This window comes from Alosa pseudoharengus, unplaced genomic scaffold (assembly GCF_046254945.1).
Source record: "Alosa pseudoharengus isolate Yale_2024_CS ecotype anadromous, Long Island Sound unplaced genomic scaffold, YU_APseudo_1.1 YU_APseudo_1.1_scf_3, whole genome shotgun sequence".
NCBI lineage: Eukaryota > Metazoa > Chordata > Actinopteri > Clupeiformes > Clupeidae > Alosa > Alosa pseudoharengus.
In genome coordinates, this window is record NW_027468718.1 from 38,631,903 (window position 1) to 38,654,740 (window position 22,838).

At 39.3% G+C, this 22,838-nt stretch overlaps 1 protein-coding gene across 11 annotated transcripts in view; it reads right to left on the bottom strand.

Moving 5' to 3' along the window:
* The window catches only part of mycbp2 (MYC binding protein 2), a 339,346-nt gene that overhangs the window by 237,605 nt on the left and 78,903 nt on the right, over positions 1–22,838 (bottom strand). For all 11 annotated transcript variants that reach the window (XM_076264226.1, XM_076264236.1, XM_076264232.1 and 8 more), the window contains 6 exons: positions 10,919–11,046; positions 8,853–8,944; positions 8,508–8,642; positions 7,476–7,559; positions 5,978–6,074; positions 1,735–1,927 (listed from right to left, as the gene is read on the bottom strand). In XM_076264226.1, coding sequence (XP_076120341.1) covers positions 1,735–1,927; positions 5,978–6,074; positions 7,476–7,559; positions 8,508–8,642; positions 8,853–8,944; positions 10,919–11,046 — 729 coding nt within the window. The remainder of the gene's footprint in view (positions 1–1,734; positions 1,928–5,977; positions 6,075–7,475; positions 7,560–8,507; positions 8,643–8,852; positions 8,945–10,918; positions 11,047–22,838) is intronic.

A 22,838-nucleotide genomic window follows, 5' to 3' on the forward strand; every position in this document is an offset into this window, starting at 1 on the left:
GGATTCTATAGACTTCATTGAGTCATTAAAAAACTTTTTAAAAACTGTTTTGTATCTTTATTGTGGGATAAGGTAACATACAATGTAATTTTGTTACTTTGTGAGCCATGGTGCCTCATTCCTTGTGCTTGGTTACAGGGCAATGTCTCCCCTACATATATTCAGCAGCTGTGCACAGCTGCTTCTAGAATATGAGCGCCGCTGCAAAAATTCACTTGATCAATAATAGTAACTAATAACTGCGGGAACAGCAGTCGGTTAAATGTGTTTGTGTCTCTCTGTCACTACTTAAGGAGTAAAAAATATTCTTCGAATGACAGGCTAATCTACTTGTCATTTGGGTTTGTGCAATCTACACAAGTTTTCTATCTTTTTGATATTTTAAATTTGGACATTGCTCAGGGCCTAAAACAAAGACAATTTCTATGCCTGAAGTTATCAGACATTCTTGAAGATGTCATAGGCCTAATGGTCACATTATTAACATTGTCTGGTAGCCTATTAGAATAAACATGACTAGATTAGTCTGCAAATTGTTGGAACAAACCAGGTAATAAATAAACTTGCTTAACACAGATACTATGTCAGGCTAAGATGATCAAATAAAATAGTGGTAGACTAGGCTTGCATTTCTAAAGTTGATTTGAAATGTTTTAAACTGCAACCTAGGCTACTTGCAGATTGTGCTAGTTAGTTTAACCAACCAAATGTTGTGTGAACAGTGTTCATGAATATTACATGTTAAACATTGCCCTGTAGGCAAACTCCAGATGAGGCTGTTTTGAAAGTTCATCATGTCAATTATCATCGCTTTTGTCTTGGAACGTGACATGCTGCCAGTTTAGGAGCAATTCACCTGTTGTTTAAAGTTATTCACATTAGCCTCATTACCCAACTAAGTTGTTTAATCTTCATCACATAAACTCCTAGCCTACAGTAGCCTAATGTATGTCTATTTTTTCACATGCAAAACTGCAACCTAAGGTTAGTGGTTCTGTCCTCCTGAAATCCGCTTTCTTTTTATGTCTTGAGAAAGGTAAACCTTTACTTATGAAATTCAGATATTGTGATGTATCATAGATGAATATCAGGATCGTTGAATCGTGATATCCTTATTGTGGGCAAAGTATCATGACAGCATCAGGGCTAAGAATTACAGAGTAACTCATATATTGATAATGACAATGATAGCTGACAAGCACGTCAGACATCATGTGAAACAGTGAAGCCTAAGCCTCAAAATAAATTGGCTTCAATTCACAATTGTATTTTTACAGATAGATAAGACTAGAGAACAAGCTAATATAAGACGAGAAGTTAATTCACTGTAACCCTTTTTTAATTTAATTTACAATGAAAACATCTACACTGTATTTTCATTAATTAATACAAGTTTCATTGCAAAATATGAGTTTGTATTACAAAAACAAAAAAACTTTCTCTTTTCCATCCCTTCTGCAAAACTACTGTTCAGCAACTAGTGCAGCGGCCATGCAAACCATGAGACTAGATTTTATCATAATCCTTTCTACACTTTTTTTATTACACTTTTTACTCTTGATCAGGGATGCCAATAATCTGTGGTGATTGAAGTGAGGTTTCAATCTCCGCTATAAATTGAGTAGCTAGATAAAGCATTAGATAAATGTAATGTGCTGCTGTTGTTGATAGAGCGCTATATATATGTTGCTGCTGTTGATGTTGTCGAGGGCACTATACGTAAGGGATGCATACCTGATACAGGGAATATCTCACAGATGTACACACGCAGCAGTCGCAGGCAGCAGGTCCCCACAAAACGCAGGCGCTCCAGATCCAGCAGGGTGGCTGTGTACTGGAAGCCCTTTAGTCCACGCAGCTCTTCCACACCCAACACAAGCGTCGTCCAGCTCCAGTGCAAGATACTCAGCAAGGACTCAAAACACTCCTAAAAATCATAAAATATTTACATTTGTGTAGTGCTGCTAATGTTGAGAAACTAGGAAAAAGCATGCAAAATCAACACTACGAGATTACTTTGTATGGATTTACTTTCTATAGGCACTTATCAGAGTCCACCAGGAACCCATTCTATTTATCTAATGCATGCTTGCTCTTAGGGAAATCTTTTAAGATGACACGCAGATATATATCCATCCATATACCAAGTTTGGTTTTGATATGTGAAAGTTTTGCTGAGATATGACTTCAATTCCTGTTTTTTTTTTTATGAGGCTTGGTCGGAAGATCATGTATGTCAAGATTCATGAAGATTGGATAAAATTTGTGACCTTTGTGAAATCCAATATGGCGTAAATTGACGTCATAAGGTGCATTGAGCCACATAACGTAGAAACGTTGTTCAAATGTTACTACATTAGGGCTGGGATAAACGATTATTTTTTAAACGATTAATCTAGCGATTATATTTTCGATGCATCGATTAATCTAACGATTCATTTTTTCAGTCCGATTCGATTTCGATTCGATTATCGATTATCTCCCCATTAATTCACTAATAGCAACTTATACATGTTTATTTACATATCTGAATGAAAAAACATGAATTATTTAACATTGCAATATATGTTTATTGCTCTTAAGATTCCAAAATAAAAGACTGAAGTGCAAGTAACTACAAGTGCAAAGTAATTAGTGTTGCACGGTGTATCAATACTAAAAAGGTATCGCGATGCCTTCACGCAAAAAACTATACGATTTCAGACGTTTTTAGAATCAATACTTTATTAAAATAATAACGTTCTGTGTCTGTGTCAACTGCTGCTCCCACTGCTCCTTGCACGCATCTAGGCAAGTGGGCGTGTCAAGCAGGCAGCTCTGAGTGAGTGAGTGCGCAGCCAACGTCAACATAGTTCTTTGCCGACAGTTCTAGGCCTTGTGGATAAAACAAAAGGTGCAGTGAAATCTGCAACTATTTCGGATACATCACGTGAAGGCAAGCCATCAGGTACACAAAGTCATTTAAAAGCAGTAGGCTACGCATGGAACTTGGCTAAACACCTCGCAGATATATCCCAACATTTTTAAAGAGTTCAAAGAACGACAGGTTAACGAATATGCTATAGAAAACACGACTACATGGTTAGTGCCAAGTTCTTCTCTTATGTTTTAGTCTAGCCTAAGTGAAACAAGTATGGTTCTCTGGGATAAAGCGAACCTTCCTTCATCAATGAATTTTGACGAGACAGAGCTGTAATCATTTTGACGAGACATAACGAGCTGTAATCATAGGGTGCTAACGTGATGAAAGCGCAATGTTCACGCCAGAATAACATTACCATAACTTGTAAACGATCTATTTCATGTTCGGTCAGTAGCAGCCTACTACTGGTAATATTTGTCATGGCATGTAGACTGCAATTTGTTCAATAATTATTGCCCAGATGTAGGATAGGCTACCCGAAATGCGCTAATTAAAGCCCACAGCATAACACCACCAAAGCGTGTTGAGTCCTAATAATAATAGCGGCTTATTGTTACAGTATGTGGTAGCAAATCATGTTATCAAAGAAATAGACGTAATGTAGGAATGCACACAGATATATTGCAACAGGTAATGGTGTAGGCCTATCTGATGAAGACCTGAGTGGTTGGAACGTCGTACTTGTACACTGGGCACAAAGAAGACTATCCTCACATTTTCCCCTTTGCAACTGTCAAAGAAATCCCATGAACACGGGAAGGCCTAGGGTAGCCTATACTGTACATCAGATGGCCTAAAGATTAGGCCCCTCTGCATAGCATTCAGTGATTTGCATGCAGTCATTTTAACACTGACCTTGATCTAGCCTAGTTTGGCTATTTAAAGCTACTTTATTGCCACAACACAATGTAAATGAACTATAACAAACAATAAAGGACTTAATCACACAAAGTAGGCCTACTATTTTACTGACTATAACAAAATAATAATTATGTAGTTTTGTAAGTTTAGAACCCAGAATTGACCTACACACTACAAAAGTGCACCAAATTCAACACAAATGACTCAATACACTTGGAGGAGGTATGAGTCCTTTCTTCTCCAGATATCTTAGGATTTCGCCGTAGTATCGTTTTAGTATCGAGCATCGTGATATTTATGGCAGGTATCGTATCGAAGTCATAATTTTGGTATCGTGACAACACTAAAAGTAATGTATTCTTAGTCAGAGGTAGCATTCAATAAAGTTTCAGTTAGTCATTTTAAGACGTTCGTGTGGGAATCATGTGTGGATGCAATTCATAACGTAGTTCAAATAACAGTTCGTACTTCTCCTTTGGACAAGCACTTTTGAGTCTTGGAAAACACTTTTCCATTTCCATCTGGATTTTGCAAACAGAGTCAATAAAATGAGCCCTGCATGAGTAATACAAGCAGCTGCAAGTAAGCATGCTAAACTTGACATCCAAACAGTATTCTAATGTTAGCTTTGAGATAAGGCTACTGCTTGATTGCATACTGTAACTTAACTTCGTTTAGTCTCCTCAATGTACTATGTTGTGATAAGACCTTAGCAGAGTTTACTTTAACTTTAATGCAGCGGTTTTGAACAAATTTGCGCAGCATGGTCACGATGCTAAGCGGATTTAATAGCAATTAGTAGCCCACTGTGCAACAACAATCCTTTAACAATCGTGAATATTTTGTTAAATGCACATGCAGAGGAGGAGCAGCGGGCTCGTTACGAGAGAGAGCGGGCGGGGCGAGGAAAGGCTGTGTGAGTAAGTGGCAAGTGCAGCTCAATGAAATTATTTTATCTTATCTTTAATTTAAATAGCAGGCCTACAACATAGAACATCAATGTGTGGTGGCCGGTTTTGATTTCGTGGTGCCCAGCCACAGATTAGTCAACGTATGGAAAACACTGAAGGTGTAAAATTAAAAATATTTAGCAGCACACGTTATGCTTGACGAATCGACGCTCATATTTTGCGTCGACGTATTTTTTGAGTCGACGTCATCGATGACGTCGACGCGTTGTCCCAGCCCTATACTACATAGCTCTTGAAAAAGACAATTAAGGTATGTTTTTTTTATTTTTCATATTTTAGGAGGAGGTCAAATTCAATTTCCTCAGTGGTTCAGAGTAATTGGTTTGTATGTTTATGGTATTTGTTTATTTTCATTATTGATATTTGATATTGTATTGTCATTATTGTTATTGTGGGCCTAGCACCGAAGCTGCGAAGGCACCCATTGAGTTACTAGCTTTTCCTATAATTGGGGGTCTAGCAGCGAAGCTGTGAAGGCACCCATTGTTTTACTACATTTTCCTATTGTTATACCTCTGCCATTGGAGTCTATGGCAGCCCATAGTGCTGAAATTTGGCAGAAAGTTTCGGGACTCACCACTGACCACTCACGCTCATTTGCGGATCTCTAAACCCAGCCGTCTAGCACCACCAACGGGTCAAAATGTGGCCGAAAATAGAACCGCGTCGAAAGTTATGAAATTCGGCACACTGACTCAGGACCGTCCCATGATCACTCTCACCAATTTACAGACCTCTATGCCCAACACTCTACCGCCATCAATGGGTCGAAACTGGACTCGCATTCACACATGTGACCATTGAATGGTGCGTCCGATTTTCACAAATCAGGCACCGTTGGAATCCCTGGACCGACCTGAGTTCAAGTTCCCCAATACGTCACTTTCCTCCATATTGGACCTCCGCCATATTGGATTTAGTCCAAACTCTACGAAAAGTTTCAGCGGTCACAAATTTGATCAGTTTTTCACAGAACTTTGCAGAGATGATCTTCTGACCGAGCCGCACAAACGATACTTGCCAGATTTTTAAGTTTGTTTGCCCGTGACAGCCAATCAAATATGGCGACGAAGCCGCCAAACAGGAAGTGGACTAACATCTCAAGTTTCATTCCATTTCAAAATTACCAGTAGCCAGAGATATTTTGCCCCTATGCAATACTATATAAAGCAACCCAAGCCTCAATATATCTCATCATGAGCCTGTCAAAATTGTTACTTACCACTGAAACAGTCCTTGCAAAAGAGCGTTTCAGGATGTGGACTGGCTCACTGGTCTGCTGCTTCCCCTTTGCTGTGTTGCCATCATTAGATGGCAACCTGCAAGAACAATGGCAATTTAAAGTGTAAAGATTATTAAGAGACCTTGGGCCCAAGTTTGAAAACGGAATCTCCCGGTGGAAAGCTAAGACAAGGCGGAGGACTGATATGGAACCAGCGTTGAATTCTCATCTATCTATCGGCTATTAAAAGTCAACATGCCTATATGGTAAGGGATTTGTAGAACTATTCAGACTTTTAAAGAGGTCATAGAATTTAAAACCGAGTTTACCTGGGCATAGTCAAATAATGGCAGTTCAGTATGTAAAATGGACATACAGGGAACCTCAAAATCCCATGGTCATCTCCTTCATATGCAAATGTCACAACTTGAAACTGCCGCTGTAAAACGGTCCCACTGTGAAGAAATATTCCAAGCTGCACCACATTTTGGCTCTGGTCTGTACCTTTTTAACGCCCTGAAATTTACATACACACCAGCCCACTTTCTGGGCCAGCGCAGAGCTCACACACACACCACTTCACGCAGCTCAGCTACAGGAAGTCCACTACAGGAACTTGCTATTTGCTAGGTTTGCCCGTAGATGTAGTAAGCATTAAAACTCATATTCTTGATTATTGAAAAACATGAAAAATGCAGTCAGCAAGTGTGGGCACAGTGGAAGGAGTAACCATCACACTGGTAACTTTTCCAATGTCTGCCAACTGCCTGGGAACAATAGACAGCACTTTGCTTAGCAGGCCTAACCCCAGGTGGTAGGTATCAACGGGAGACCCACTAACATGCTAGCTAACTTTGTATGCTAAGCTAAGCAAACTAACGAACAAAATCCCTCATGTATATAGTGGACATTTTAAAATTATTCGGTGCTTCTTTGGGGTAACTTTCATATAAATCCATATTTTGGGGGCACAGCATGTATAGCAATTATACAAAAGTATGCATTTACATTTAGCTTAATGTGCTATCTTTCTGGCTCAATGATGCACGGCTTCATTTGCATGGGGAAATCACGACGGTAAATTGGCTTTGAAACATAACGTTTCACTTCAGAAGGGGGCGCTAAATCTGCTAAAACTGACCTTTTGATTCTCCAGCCTAATTATAGGGTTGCAAATGGCCTTGTAAAATAACATCTGAGCATTTTTTTTTTTGACAGACCATAGTTGCATACCTTCTATGTAACATCACAGACCAAGATAAAATACTCCGTTCATCCATTCTATGACCCCTTTTAAAGGCTATTGTAAAACGCATTCCATTTAAAGGTATTGCTCAACGCTGTTACTGGTCTGGTTTAACCAAATCTGTGAACTTCAGTCAGGCTCTGCTCTTGTGCGTCTAAACCAAGATCTGCACTCTTGTTATCGCCCAGAGATTCCGTTTTCAGCGCTTAGTATGAAAAAAATCGCTAGAAGTAGAACGAAAAGAAAACTCACCTATACAACAACTGAGGTATTTGGCCTGCATTCACATCAGTACCATTGTTGGACTTCTTTGAGCTCTTGAACTGAAACATCACACTGCAATCGAAAATAGACATTTTCCACCAACTATTCAAAGCTCTGGCAAATCTATATAATTTTCCTTAAATTTCCTATTTTATCCCTTTGTTCATAACCCTTTATAGTTTCTTGAGGTCTTAATAAGAAACATATCCGTTTTACTTTGGTCAACATACCAAAAGGAAGAAGCACCACAACACCATTTTCAACCCTGCCTAAATAAGGAATACTATGCAAGGTAATTTTCTTCAAAGTAAAACTCCCATTTTGCAGTCATATTTTCCGGTCAACTACAAATATTGGCACTAAATGATTTGGTCTGGCCTCTCCTCTGCAGAGGACGCTACTATAAGACTACGTAAGACTACAGGTAAAGCAGTGCTTCACCAAAAAAAGTAATAGAATTTTGAATTTAATAGAAAGTAATAGAATTTAAACAGCTACAGTAATTATACAACCCCAAAACAGAAAATATTGGGACGTTGTGTAAAATGTGAATAAAAACAGAATGTAATAATCTGCAAATCTGTTTCAAAAAAAGTTTGGACAGGTAACAAAAAACTGTAAAATATTTGTCTTAATTCTGCCAGTTAAAGGCACCATCTTAACACAATCTGAGACTGAAATGGAAGGCTTAAAAGCAGTATGCCATTTTAGGAATATGTTATTCAATACTTTTAATACTTGAAAGTACCCTGCTTTGTCATCACAGATCAACATGATTCACATGGGACGCATTTTTAGGTCGGAAAATCCAGAATTTAGGATTAATGTTGAAAAATCACAATCTTGCATACAGTACATACGACACATACATACTACAAATATGTGTACAAAAACTTTGCATGAATAACAGAGCATAACACAATAATCAAAGTGCCTCAAACTCCAGAGGGTTAGCATTACATTCACATTCAACTAATACTTTTGTCAAAAAAACATGAAATGTTTGCAAGGTGCATTTACCTGTCATCAGTAGTAATAGTGGCTTGGCCATGTGAACCACAGTCACTACTTGGGCCAGACACACGAGCCCATGCAACATACCACCACCCTTGCTGCAGCAGCACTGGCTCATCAAACATCATGGCATATTTCTCCCTGTTGAAATACAGAGGAAAAGCCTGCTAATGCCTTGACAGTAATCAGCTTGGTTGTCCTTGATTAAAACTAGTACAGTGTGTCTCTTCTGTGTAACAGTTATAGCCAAGGATTAGTTTCATTCTCACAAAGATTGATTTTAAAAATCATCTAAAACAGCATTACAGTATAGTCTTGTATCATTTATTTGTAATTGACACAATCAGTTACCTGGCAGCGCAGTCATAGGCCAGTACATCAGTTTCAGCTAATAGCTCGCCATCTGTCTCATGATCACCCCCATCTGGGCCAAGCTCAAACAGCTGCAATATAAACAAAATATCAGCAGTTTAGTCACTAGGCAATTAATGGCAAGTCATGGACAATCTTAGACATGCAGCCTACACTTTGTACCTGAACTACGACAAATTATTCATATCTAACTTCATGAGTCATTTTCATGACACTGTACACCATGAGACAATTTTACATGTCAGTAGGATATACACATAATGGTAACACTTTATTAGGTAGGTACACTGTAACAGCGACACATTAAAACAAAGTGTTAAACACATAATTTATTACGCCAGAATTATTGTATTATCATAAAAAAGTGATGGTTCAACCTTAATTTATTTGAAATATTAACTAATAAGAATATGTGGGATGGGATTGTTATGTCAGCAACTTGGTTTCGATAAAGAGATCTATGGTAGGGAATGGATGAAAAGTGGTGATTACAGACACTGTGGTGGTGTTTAAGTTATATTATCCACTTACCAAACTTAAAACATGGTACAACGGTGAAAACTTACAATGTTATCAACCTTTATATGTTATCATTCTACACTGCAAAAACTGCTAATCTAACTAGATGTACCGCAAAGTGGTACAAAATATGACCACCGCTCAGTCCTGCACATTCTCTCGGCAAAAATAAATCACGCTTGTCAATTTGTCTCCATCTCATACTCCATTCCCCTACTCTTGCGAATTTTGTGTATGTAAATGAGTGTGTGCATGTGTGTGAGTTTTCGCTTGTGAGTGTGTGTGTGGGGGTAATGGTGTGTGTGTGTGTGGGGGGGGGGTAATGGTGTGTGTGTGTGTGTGTGGGGGGGGGGGGTAATGGTGTGTGTGTGTGTGTGTGTGTGTGTGTGTGTGTGTGTGTGTGTGTGTGTGTGTGTCTGCTTGCCTGCATGTGTGTGTATTTTATGTGTCTGTGCGTGTGTGTGTGTGTTACGAATTATGAATGTTTTATGTGTCTGTGTGTGCGTGCGTGTGTGTGTGTGTTACGAATTATGAAAATAGACACTCTAACACACCTGAACTCTATGATGAATAGAACTGAAACAGAATACTCATGAAAACGCACTTTTATCTGGACATTTTATCATAACTCGGCTTTTGATGGTTGCCGCTTTGGGTCGAATCAGTGACGCATGCACGTCAGGTCAAAACCAGGCCAATTTTGTAGGTTTATCACTAGGTAGCAGTCTCGCCAGGTCTTGCTAGGTCACTTCCCGGAAACTTTACAGGCAACACTTCATATTTCATGAAAGACGCTATATCTATATTTCTAGAAAAAAAAAACAGGGATTTTGATGAAAACTAGCCACTGTTTAGCTTGGAATTTCTCAGGAACAGAGGCATGTAGAAATAAACGGTTTGTACCCAATGAGAGCTTAAAGTCTCACCTTTCAAACGAGCCATAGTATGTGGCCATAGCTATAACATAGAATAAGATGTCGCTCTACAAAAATTGTCAACAATGATCTAGTTTGCTGGCACTCTGGGCCAAAGCTTCCGAAAAACAACGCGGCATTCAAAGTGTTAACTTGACCTCTCATTCTCGTTATTGCACACTAAACGGAAGAAATGATTCATAGGAACTGAATTTCACATAGGTTTTGCGCTCTCAACTGATTACACCTAATTTTTAATTGGTTGCCGGTCGTTGCCACTAAACCGCGTTAATAGCTCATTACCATAAAGTTGACCAAGTTTCAACTTTCTGTTTGCCAATGGCTTCACCGCTTCTTGTCACAGTGAGACGAGAGAAATTAATGACTTCCAGTAATTTTGCAACTTTGGTCACTCCCAGTGTGCACATACAGTTTAGGCTACTTTTTTATTATGTCAAATTAAATATAATTGTGTGAGTATTACTATTTATGTCCCCCACAATTGTGTCTTGCATGGTGTTAACTAACCAAATTAATTAATTAATAATAATAAAAAACACTCAGCACACATTATCATACAAAATGCCGGCATTTTTTCAAAGACAAACTAACCTTGATTTTAGCAGTATATTCTCCACGGCCACCAAACAAACCAAGTCCACCAAGTAGGATATCGGTGTCTGCACAAAAACGGATAGCTTCCACTGAATGAGCAGAGTACCCCCAGCCTCCTCCATGACCTGTGCAACAACATTCATCACATGCACTGTTAATCAAATTAAAGGCTACATATGATCTAGATGTTATTAAATATTGCAAGTACACAAGGAACTTATTGCTATCTTACAAAGCTCTTAGAAAAGTCGCTGGTTTATTTTGGTTTATTCACTGTACTGCTAATAATAATTCAATTAAATCTACCCAAGTGTTATTAGGGGTCCGAGCAGCTTAGCTATTGTTTCTGTACCGTTCATTTTTGGCCAAAATTCTGTAAAAGTCATACTGCAGCCTAAACCGTAACTCCAAAACTCTTCAAATTTTCAGGTATAGTTGCCAGTACCCCCCTCTACACATAACCCAAAATTTGGGGTACTGCACCCAAAGGTGGCGCTATTGGAAAAAAAAGTTAGTTATGCTAATTTCTCCTTACCAGATTGACCTAGACTCAAAATTCTTTCATAGTATTAATCTCTAAACTTAGATGCATCTTTTTAAAAAATGTTTACTTTTGACACAATTTCATGGAAAAGCCAAACATTATAAAAAGTTTCACACTCATAGTTTCAAAAATAATCAAATCTTCACCAAAATTTTCACAGACAATGTTTAGACCAAGCCTCACAAAAGTTATCGCTCAGAATTTTGATATTTTGTTCCATTTCAGAGATATAGGCCAATAAAGTTAGACCACTTAGGCCATTTTTCCTAGATCACCTATATTCCTATAAAACGTAAGTCCTAGAAACTTCACATTTTCAGGTATTGATACCAGTACCCCCCACTACCCATAACCCAAAATTTGGGGTACTGCACCCAAAGGTGGCGCTCTTGTCAAAAACGCTTATTTCTCCTTACCAGATTGACCTAGACTCAAAATTCTTTCATCATATTAATCTCTACATTCAGACGCATCTTTTTCACCCTGGTCTTGCCACAATTTCAGAGAAAAGCCAAACATCATAAAAAGTTTCACAGTCTTCAAAAATTATCAAATCTTCACCAAAATTCTCACAGACAATGTTTAGACCAAGCCTCACACAAGTTATCAAAAGAATTTCGATATGTTGTTCCATTTCAGAGATATAGGCCAATAAAGTTCGAGCACTCAGCCCATTTTTCCTATATCACCTATATGAGTATTTTTTTTTCTTGGATAACAAACATACAACCATCATTAGGTGGATACCATTAACAGTGCACATTTTCAGATCTTTACTTTATTTTATAAAGCCCTTAATTCTATTGTCAAATGTATGCTAGGAATTTACTTGATGATGTGTGTTTGCCATCACACATTTTCACCATGTGAATATGACTGCCCATTATTTAGGATTGTCAGTGGCTCAGTGGGATAATGCTTAGTGCTGATGTTTGTTAGGTTGAGAGTTCGAATCCCCGGTAGTGCTTTAGGCTCTAGCTCGAATACTATTGGTTATTGAAGATTCACACCATTGAACAGCACCTGAATGACATCAGGCAATCAACATACACAGTCATTTGTTGCCAAGAATCAGAATGCTGAGACACTCTGACATTTCGGGGAACTTCTTTGTTTACTATTTTTCCTTCATCATTAATTCTATCATATTTATATTTCATCCATTAGTGTTCATCTCTACAAATGTCTAATTGCCCCAGAATTTCAAAAAGTTTTCAGGTGTACTCTTTTAGGAAAGCCCTTCATTTTATTGTCAAATGTATGCTTGGAGTTTTTCTTGTTGTGTGTTACCAATACACATTTTCACCATGTGAATGTGACTGGCCATCCTTAGGTTGAGAGTTCAAATCCCACTTGAAGCATTAGTGTTCGAATGCTGTTGGGTTGTGGAGGTTAGCATACTAAAATAGAATGCTGTTGGGTTGTGGAGGTTAGCACACTATAACATTACAGCTACTTGTCAATATGGACTTGTAGTGCAAGGCAAGTAGAACTGTATAATTATAGGCTATTTATCTTATAGACTCCAACACAGAACCCACCCCCCCCCCCTTCACCACAAATACAATTCAATTCTCTGGGAAACACTGCCTTCCATTATCATACCCTTCATCTTATCCACGACAAATAAATAGTCCTGTAGAATCAACTATTATTAGAATACTATTGGGTTGTAGAGATTTGCACACTAGAATAGAGTACTGTTAGAATACTGTTGGGTTGTGGTGGTTAGCATACAATAGAGTATTGTTAGAATATTGTTGGTGAAAAGACTCCCTACGTTTATATATATCATTTATATATTTATATATATATATTATGATTATATTGTTTCTCATTTTCGAATGTCCACTAAGTACACTTAAATCTGCACAAAGTCCTTGAGGTGAAAGTGCTGTGGAGAAATTGCAGGATTGTTTGGCTCTGCCACCTAAACACGCCAAGTTTACCTGCTGGAAAACCCTGTAGCTCCAGAGCAGGGGCTCAGACCAGGATAAATTGGGATCTGTACTGATTTACCCCATTTCACTGATTACTCCATTTTCTGTTTGTTTCCTCTTTGATGCAGCACACATACAAGTAAAGAACAAAAGAACAGATGAATTGAAACTCAAATAAAGTTCACTTGTGTTGCACCGAAACCTGCCATCTCCGTGTCATCACTCCATACCATTGAGCCTTCTGACCGAGGCTCTGCCTGCTCGCCACACACTCACTCTACCCACATCGCCCCCTACAGTTCCTTCAGTTGGGTTGTGGAGGTTAGCATACTAGAATAGAATACTCTTAGAATACTGTTGGGTTGTGGAGGTTGGCACACTATAATGTTACAGCTACTTGTCAGGACTTGTCGTGCAAGGCAAGTATAACTGTATAATTATATGCTGTTCATCTTATTGACTCCAACACAGAACCCCCCCCTTCACCTACCACCACAACAATTCAATTCTATGGGAAACACTGCCTTCCATTATCAGACCCTTCATCTTATCCACATCAAATGCATAGTCCTGTAGAATAGAGTATTGTTAGAATAATATTGGGTTGTAGAGATTAGCACACTAGAATAGCGTACTGTTAGAATACTGTTGGGTTGTGGAGGTAAGCACACTAGAATAGAGTATTGTTAGAAAACTATTGGGTTGTGGAGATTAGCACAGTAGAATAGAGTACTGTTAGAATACTGTTGGGTTATGGAGGTTAGCACACTATAACATTACAGCACAGGGTAATCCTAATTTTATGGATCAAATTTATTCCAATCCAACTCAAAAGTTTTGAACAACACAAAGGGTTTATCCAGATCAAAACCAAGAATAGATCATGTGATCTAATCCAATTTCAGGATCATTGTTTCCCTTTGAACAAACCATTTTCAAGATTTGAAATCCGATAGCCGAAATCCGGTAACTGAAATCCGATAACCGAAATTCAATCACGTTTTTTTGAACAATTGGGCCCAAACAATCAAAGCATATGTAAACTAAAAAGCTATGCTACCTCATGTTCATTTTGCTCGGACCCCGTTAAATCACCGCTTGCGGTTATATTTATTAGGGCCCGAGCACCGAAGGGCGCAAGGCCCTATTGTTTTTGTAAGGATTATTATTATTATTAGGGCCCGAGCACCGAAGGGCGCAAGGCCCTATTGTTTTTGTAAGGATTATTATTATTAGGGCCCGAGCACCGAGAGGTGCGAAGCCCTATTGTTTTTGAAAGGATTATTATTATTATTATTATTATTATTATTATTTGTTCACCTTTTTGCTATTTTTGAGGTGGTTAGCATAGATGAAAAGTCTTGGAATTTGGCACACACATCTGGTATTACAAGGGCTACACAGGCATAAAGGCTTGGCCCCGGGCGTGGCCCAGGGACTCAGTAGCGCCCCCTTAGGTGATTGATGCAGTGGTTGGCACATACTTTCAGCTAGACACACCAAATTTGGCAAGTGTGTGTATCTCCCCAAGTTGAACAACTTTCGTATGTACAATGCATTAGCCACGCCCAACAGGAAGTGAGGTATTTGGGATTTTGTGCGGACTAAAATGTGATGAATTGTGATGCCAAAAGAGGTGCTTCCCATCGCTGAAAACACATGAAATTTGGCACACACGTCAAGAGGTACCGTGAATACACAGGGGAAAAGCCTTGGCACCAGGCGTTGCCCAGAAACTCCATAGCGCCCCCTTATGTCACTGTGACTTGTGGTTGGCATATAGTTTTAGATACACACACCAAATTTGGTGGGTGTATGTAACTCCCAAAAACAATCCACTTTTGTATTAACATGCCATTAGCCACGCCCACAGGAAGTGAGGTAATTGAGATTTTGTGCGTTGTGGACATAATCAATTTTAACGTACTCCTCCTAGACGGTTGATCCGATTCATGTCAAAGTTGGTATACATGACGCTGAGATGTTCCTGATTATAAATTGTGAAGCTTTTTTTTGATATGTTGTAATTTTACGAAATAGCGAAATTATTAATTTTAATACCCTTCCACATAAACAATAAATGTGTCATAATTCACCATGCATGGCTTGAAATATTTTACATTTCACAGGTCTTTGAATACCATGGGAGTGATGATATTCACATGCCCATAATGCATATTTTGCATAGCGCCACCACCTGGCAACAGAAAGAATGGCAATTACACTGATGTCACATGGTCAATTTTAACATACTCCTCCTAGACAATTTGTCAGATTCATGTGAAATTTGGCAAATATGATGCCAAGATGTCGCTGATGTTAAATTGTGAAGGGATTTTTGATATGTTATATATTTGATATGATTTTAATATCTCACCACATAAAGAGGAAATGTGTCATAAATCACAGTGCATTGAATGAATGGTCTGAAACTTCTCAGGTTAATAGATATCATGATTATGATGATATCCAGACACCCAATGGGCCTGCCTGGCATAGCGCCACCACCTGGCCAAGCAGGAAATGTGCCAGAAATGGACAATGCCTTAAGTGATTGATCTGAACCTTTATAAAATATTGGATATCATTATTGTGATGATATTCACATGCATAATTCACAGGCCTAGCATAGCGCCACCATCTGGCCAAGCAGGAAATGTGCCACAAATGCTCTATGCTTTGAATAAATGGTCTGAAACTTCTCAGGTTAATAGATATTATGATTATGATGATATCCAGACACCCAATGGGCCTGTCTGGCATAGCGCCACCACCTGGTCAAGCAGGAAATGTGCCAGAAATGGACAATGCCTTAAGTCATTGATCTGAAAGTGTACAAACATTTTGGATATCATTATTGTGATGATATTCACATGTGTAATTTCAATGCCTAACATAGCGCCACCATCTGGCCAACCAAAAAGTGTATCAGAAATGTTCTTTGCTTAAAATGAATGGTCTGAAATTTCTCAGGTTAATATATATTATGATTATGATGACACCCAATGGGCCTGCCTTGCATTACTCCCCCACCTGGCCAAGCGAGTAAATGTGGCAGAAAATAAAATACAAAAGCAAAAAAATAGCCCACGCATCAAATATGTACATTTCACACACGCACCACGTCGGTGCTTTGTTGGATTCCGACATGTCACGGGTTGCGGCCCGCAGGTGCTCGGGCCCGCCATTGCCGCTTGCGGCTATATTTGAGTATTATTATTGTTATTCTACTTTTTTGCTTTCCTGTTTTTGAGGTGGTTAACATGGTCGAAAACTCTTGAAATTTGGCACACACGTCAGGTGTCACGCATCGCAGTTAGGTACAAGAGCTTGACCCCGGGCGTGGCCCAGGGACTCGCTAGCGCCCCCTTAGGTGACTGATCCTGTGGTTGGCAAATATTTTGTGGTGGTTAACATAATCGAAAGGTCTTGAAATTTGGCACACACATCTAGTGATACAGTGAATAGACAGGGATAAAAGCTTGGCACTGGGCGTTGCCCAGCAACTCCATAGCGCCCCCTTATGTCACTGTGACTTGTGGTTGGCATATAGTTTTAGATACACACACCAAATTTGGTAGGTGTATGTAACTCCCAAAAACAAACAACTTTTGTATTAACATGCCATTAGCCACGCCCACAGGAAGTGAGGTAATTGAGATTTTGTGCGTTGTGGACATGATCAATTTTAACGTACTCCTCCTAGGAGTTTTACATTTCACAGGTCATGGAAGACCATGTTAATGATAATATTCACATGCCCATGATGCATGTTTGGCATAGCGCCACCAACTGGCAACAGAAAGAATGGCAATTATGCTGATTTCACATGATCAATTTGAACATACTCCTCCTAGACGGTTTGTCAGATTCATTTGAAATTTGGCAAACATTATGCCAAGATGTCGCTGATGTTAAATTGTGAAGGGATTTTTGAATGTTGTAATGTATTTGATATGATTTTAATATCTCACCACATAAACAGGAAATGTGTCATAAATCACAGTGCATTGAATGAATGGTCTGAAACTTCTCAGGTTAATAGATATCGTGATTATGATGATGTCCAGATACCCAATGGGCCTGCCTGGCATAGCGCCACCACCTGGCCAAGCAGGAAATGTGCCTGAAATGTGCAATGCCTTAAGTGATTGATCTGAAACTTTATAAAATATTGGATATCATTATTGTGATGATATTCACATTCTTTATTCACAAGCCTAGCATAGCGCCACCATCTGGCCAAGCAGGAAATGTGCCAGAAATGCTCTATGCTTTGAATAAATGTGCTGAAACTTCTCAGATTAATAGATATTATGATTATGATGATATCCAGACACCCAATGGGCCTGCCTGGCATAGCGCCACCACCTGGTCGAGCAGGAAATGTGCCAGAAATGGACAATGCCTTAAGTGATTGATCTGAAAGTTTACAAAAATGTTGGATATCATTATTGTGATGATATTCACATGTGTAATTTTCATGCCTAATATAGCGCCACCATCTGGCCAACCAAAAAGTGTATCAGAAATGTTCTTTGCTTAAAATGAATGATCTGAAATTTCTCAGGTTAATATATATTATGATTATGATGACACCCAATGGGCCTGCCTTACATTGCGCCCCCACCTGGCCAAGCAAGTAAATGTGGCAGAAAATAAAATACAAAAACTAATAGCACACACATCAAATATATGTACATTTCACAAACGCACCATGTTGGTGCTTTGTTGGATTCCGACATGTCACGGGTTGCGGCCCGCAGGTGCTCGGGCCCGCCATTGCCGCTTGCGGCTATGGCCCGAGCACCGAAGGGCGCAAGGCCCTATTGTTTTTGTAAGGATTATTATTATTATTATTATTATTATTATTATTATATTAACTTTGTCTCAGAGCGTTTTCCTTTTTTGAGGTGGTTAACATGGTCGAAAACGCTTGAAATTTGGCACACATATCAGGTGTCACGCAAAGCAGTTAGGTACAAGAGCTTGGCCCTGGGCGTGGCCCAGGGACTCAGTAGCGCCCCCTTAGGTGATTGAGGCAGTGGTTGGCACATACTTTCAGCTAGACGCATCAAATTCGGTAGGTATGTGTATCTCCCCAAGATGAACAACTTTCGTATGTACAATGCATTAGCCACGCCCAACAGGAAGTGAGGTATTTGGGATTTTGTGCGGACTAAAATGTGATGAATTGTGATGCCAGAAGACGTTCTTCCCATCGGTGAAAACGCATGAAATTTGGCACACACGTCAAGAGGTACCATGAATACACAGGGGAAAAGCCTTGGCACTGGGCTTGGCCCAGGAACTCCATAGCGCCCCCTTATGTCACTGTGACTTGTGGTTGGAATATAGTTTTAGATACACACACCAAATTTGGTGGGTGTGTGTAACTCCCAAAAACAATCAACTTTTGTATTAACATGCCATTAGCCACGCCCACAGGAAGTGAGGTAATTGGGATTTTGTGCATTGTGGACATGATCAATTTTAACGTACTCCTCCTAGACGATTGATCCGATTCATGTGAAAGTTGGTATACATGATGCCAATATGCTTCTGATTCTAAATTGTGAAGCTTTTTTTGATATGTTGTAATTTGACGAAATGGCGAAACTATGAATTTTAATACCCTTCCACGTTAACAATAAATGTGTCTTAATTCACCATGCATGGCTTGAAATGTTTTAAATTTCACAGGTCTTTGAATACCATGGTAGTGATGATATACACATGCCCATAATGTATATTTGGCATAGCGCCACCACCTGGCAACAGAAAGAATGGCAATTACATTGATGTTACATGATCAATTTTAACATACTCCTCCTAGACGGTTTGCCGGATTCATGTGAAATTTGGCTAACATTATGCCAAGATGTTGCTGATGTTAAATTGCGAAGGGATTTTTGATATGTTGTAATATGTCATGATTTTAATATCTCACCATATAAACTGGAAATTTGTCATATAATCACAGTGCATTGAATGAATGGTCTGAAACTTCTCAGGTTAATAGATATTATGATTATGATGATATCCAGACACCCAATGGGCCTGCCTGACATAGCGCCACCACCTGGCCAAGTAGGAAATGTGCCAGAAATGGACAATGCCTTAAGTGATTGATCTGAAACTTTATAAAATATTGGATATCATTATTGTGATGATATTCACACATATAATTCACATGCCTAGCATAGCGCCACCATCTGGCCAAACAGGAAATATGCCAGAAATGCTCTATGCTTTGAATGAATGGTCTGAAACTTCTCAGGTTAATAGATATTATAATTATGATGATATCCAGACACCCTATGGGCCTGCCTGGCATAGCGCCACCACCTGGCCAAGCAGGAAAATGTGCCAGAAATTGGTAATGCCTTTATTGGTTGATCTGAAACTTTACAAAATATTGGATATCATTATTGTGATGATATTCACATGTGTAATTCACATGCCTAATATAGCGCCACCATCTGGCCAAAAAGTGTATCAAAAATGTTCTTTGCTTAAAATGAATAATCTGAAATTTCTCAGGTTAATATATATTATGATTATGATGACACACAATGGGCCTGCCTTGCATATTGCCCCACCTGGCCAAGCAAGTAAATGTGCCAGAAAATAACATGCAAAAACAAATAACACACACATCAAATATGTACATTTTACAAATGCACCACGTCGGTGCTTTGTTGGATTCTGAAATGTCATGGGTTGCGGCCCGCAGGTGCTCGGGCCCGCCATTGCCGCTTGCGGCTATATTTATTATTATTATTGTTATTCCACTTTTTTGCTTTCCTGTTTTTGAGGTGGTTAACATGGTCGAAAATTCTTGAAATTTGGCACACATGTCAGGTGTCATGCACCGCAGTTAGGTACAAGAGCTTGACCTCGGGTGTGGCCCAGAGACTCGCTAGCGCCCCCTTAGGTGACTGATCCCGTGGTTGGCATATATTTTGAGGTGGTTAACATGGTCGAAAACGCATGAAATTTAGCACACACATCAAGTGGTACAGTGAATAGACAGGGATAAAAGCTTGGCACCGGGCGTTGCCCAGGAACTCCATAGCGCCCCCTTATGTCACAGTGACTTGTGGTTGGCATATAGTTTTAGATACACACACCAAATTTGGTGGGTGTATGTAACTCCCAAAAACAAACAACTTTTGTATTAACATGCCATTAGCCACGCCCACAGGAAGTGAGGTAATTGAGATTTTGTGCGTTGTGGACATGATCAATTTTAACATACTCCTCCTAGACGGTTGATCCGATTCATGTCAAAGTTGGTATACATGATGCCGAGATGTTCCTGATTATAAATTGTGAAGGTTTTTTTTGATATGTTGTAATTTGACGAAATGGCGAAATTATTCATTTTAATACCCTTCCACATAAACAATAAATGTGTCATAATTCACCATGAATGGCTTGAAATGTTTTAAATTTCACAGGTCATTGAAGACCATGTTAATGATAATATTCACATGCCCATAATGCATGTTTGGCATAGCGCCACCAACTGGCAACAGAAAGAATGACAATTATACTGATGTCACATGATCAATTTGAACATACTCCTCCTAGACGGTTTGTCAGATTCATTTGAAATTTGGCAAACATTATGCCAAGATGTCGCTGATGTTAAATTGTGAATGGATTTTTGAATGTTGTAATATATTTGATATGATTTTAATATCTCACCACATAAACAGGAAATGTGTCATAAATCACAGTGCATTGAATGAATGGTCTGAAACTTCTCAGGTTAATAGATATCATGATTATGATGATATCCAGACACCCAATGGGCCTGCCTGGCATAACGCCACCACCTGGCCAAGCAGGAAATGTGCCAGAAATGCTCTATGCTTTGAATAAATGGTCTGAAACTTTTCAGGTTAATAGATATTATGATTATGATGATATCCAGACACCCAATGGGCCTGCCTGGCATAGCGCCACCACCTGGTCAAGCAGTAAATGTGCCAGAAATGGACAATGCCTTAAGTGATTGATCTGAAAGTTTACAAACATTTTGGATATCATTATTGTGATGATATTCACATGTGTAATTTTCATGCCTAACATAGCGCCACCATCTGGCCAACCAAAAAGTGTATCAGAAATGTTCTTTGCTTAAAATGATTGGTCTGAAATTTCTCAAGTTAATATATATTATGATTATGATGACACCCAATGGGCCTGCCTTGCATTACGCCCCCACCTGGCCAAGCGAGTAAATGTGGCAGAAAATAAAATACAAAAACAACTAGCACACACATTAAATATGTACATTTCACAAACGCACCACGTCGGTGCTTTGTTGGATTCCGACATGTCACGGGTTGCGGCCCGCAGGTGCTCGGGCCCGCCATTGCCGCTTGCGGCTATATTTAGGGCCCGAGCACCGAAGGGCGCAAGGCCCTATTGTTTTTGTAAGGATTATTATTATTATTATTTTTCACTATTATTATTGTTATTCCACTTTTTTGCTTTCCTGTTTTTGAGGTGGTTAACATGGTTGAAAACTCTTTAAATTTGGCACACACGTCAGGTGTCACGCATCGCTGTTAGGTACAAGAGCTTGACCCCGGGCGTGGCCCAGGGACTCGCTAGCGCCCCCTTAGGTGACTGATTCCGTGGTTGGCAAATATTTTGAGGTGGTTAACATAATCGAAAAGTCTTGAAATTTGGCACACACATCAGATGTCACACAAAGCAGCTAGGTAAAAAAGCTTGGCCCCGGGTATGGCCCAGAGACTCGCTAGCGCCCTCTTACGCCCCCTTAGATGACTGATCCCGTGGTGGGCATATACTTTCAGCTACACACACCAAATTTGGTAGGTGTCTGTATCACCCCAAGATGAACGACTTTCGTATGTACAATGCATTAGCCACACCCAACAGGAAGTGAGGTATTTGGGATTTTGTGCAGACTAATATGTGATGAAATATGTGATGAATCATGATGCCAAAAGAGGTGCTTCCCATGGGTGAAAACGCATGAAATTTGGCACACACATCAAGTGATACAGTGAATAGACAGGGATAAAAGCTTGGCACCGGGCGTTGCCCAGGAACTCCATAGCGCCCCCTTATGTCACTGTGACTTATGGTTGGCATATAGTTTTAGATACACACACCAAATTTGGTGGGTGTATGTAACTCCCAAAAACAAACAACTTTTGTATTAACATGCCATTAGCCACGCCCACAGGAAGTGAGGTAATTGAGATTTTGTGCGTTGTGAACATGATCAATTTTAACGTACTCCTCCTAGACGGTTGATCCGATTCATGTCAAACTTGGTATACATGACGCCGAGATGTTCCTGATTCTAAATTGTGAAGCCTTTTTTTGATATGTTGTAATTTGACAAAATGGTGAAATTGTTAATTTTAATACCGTTCCACACAAACAA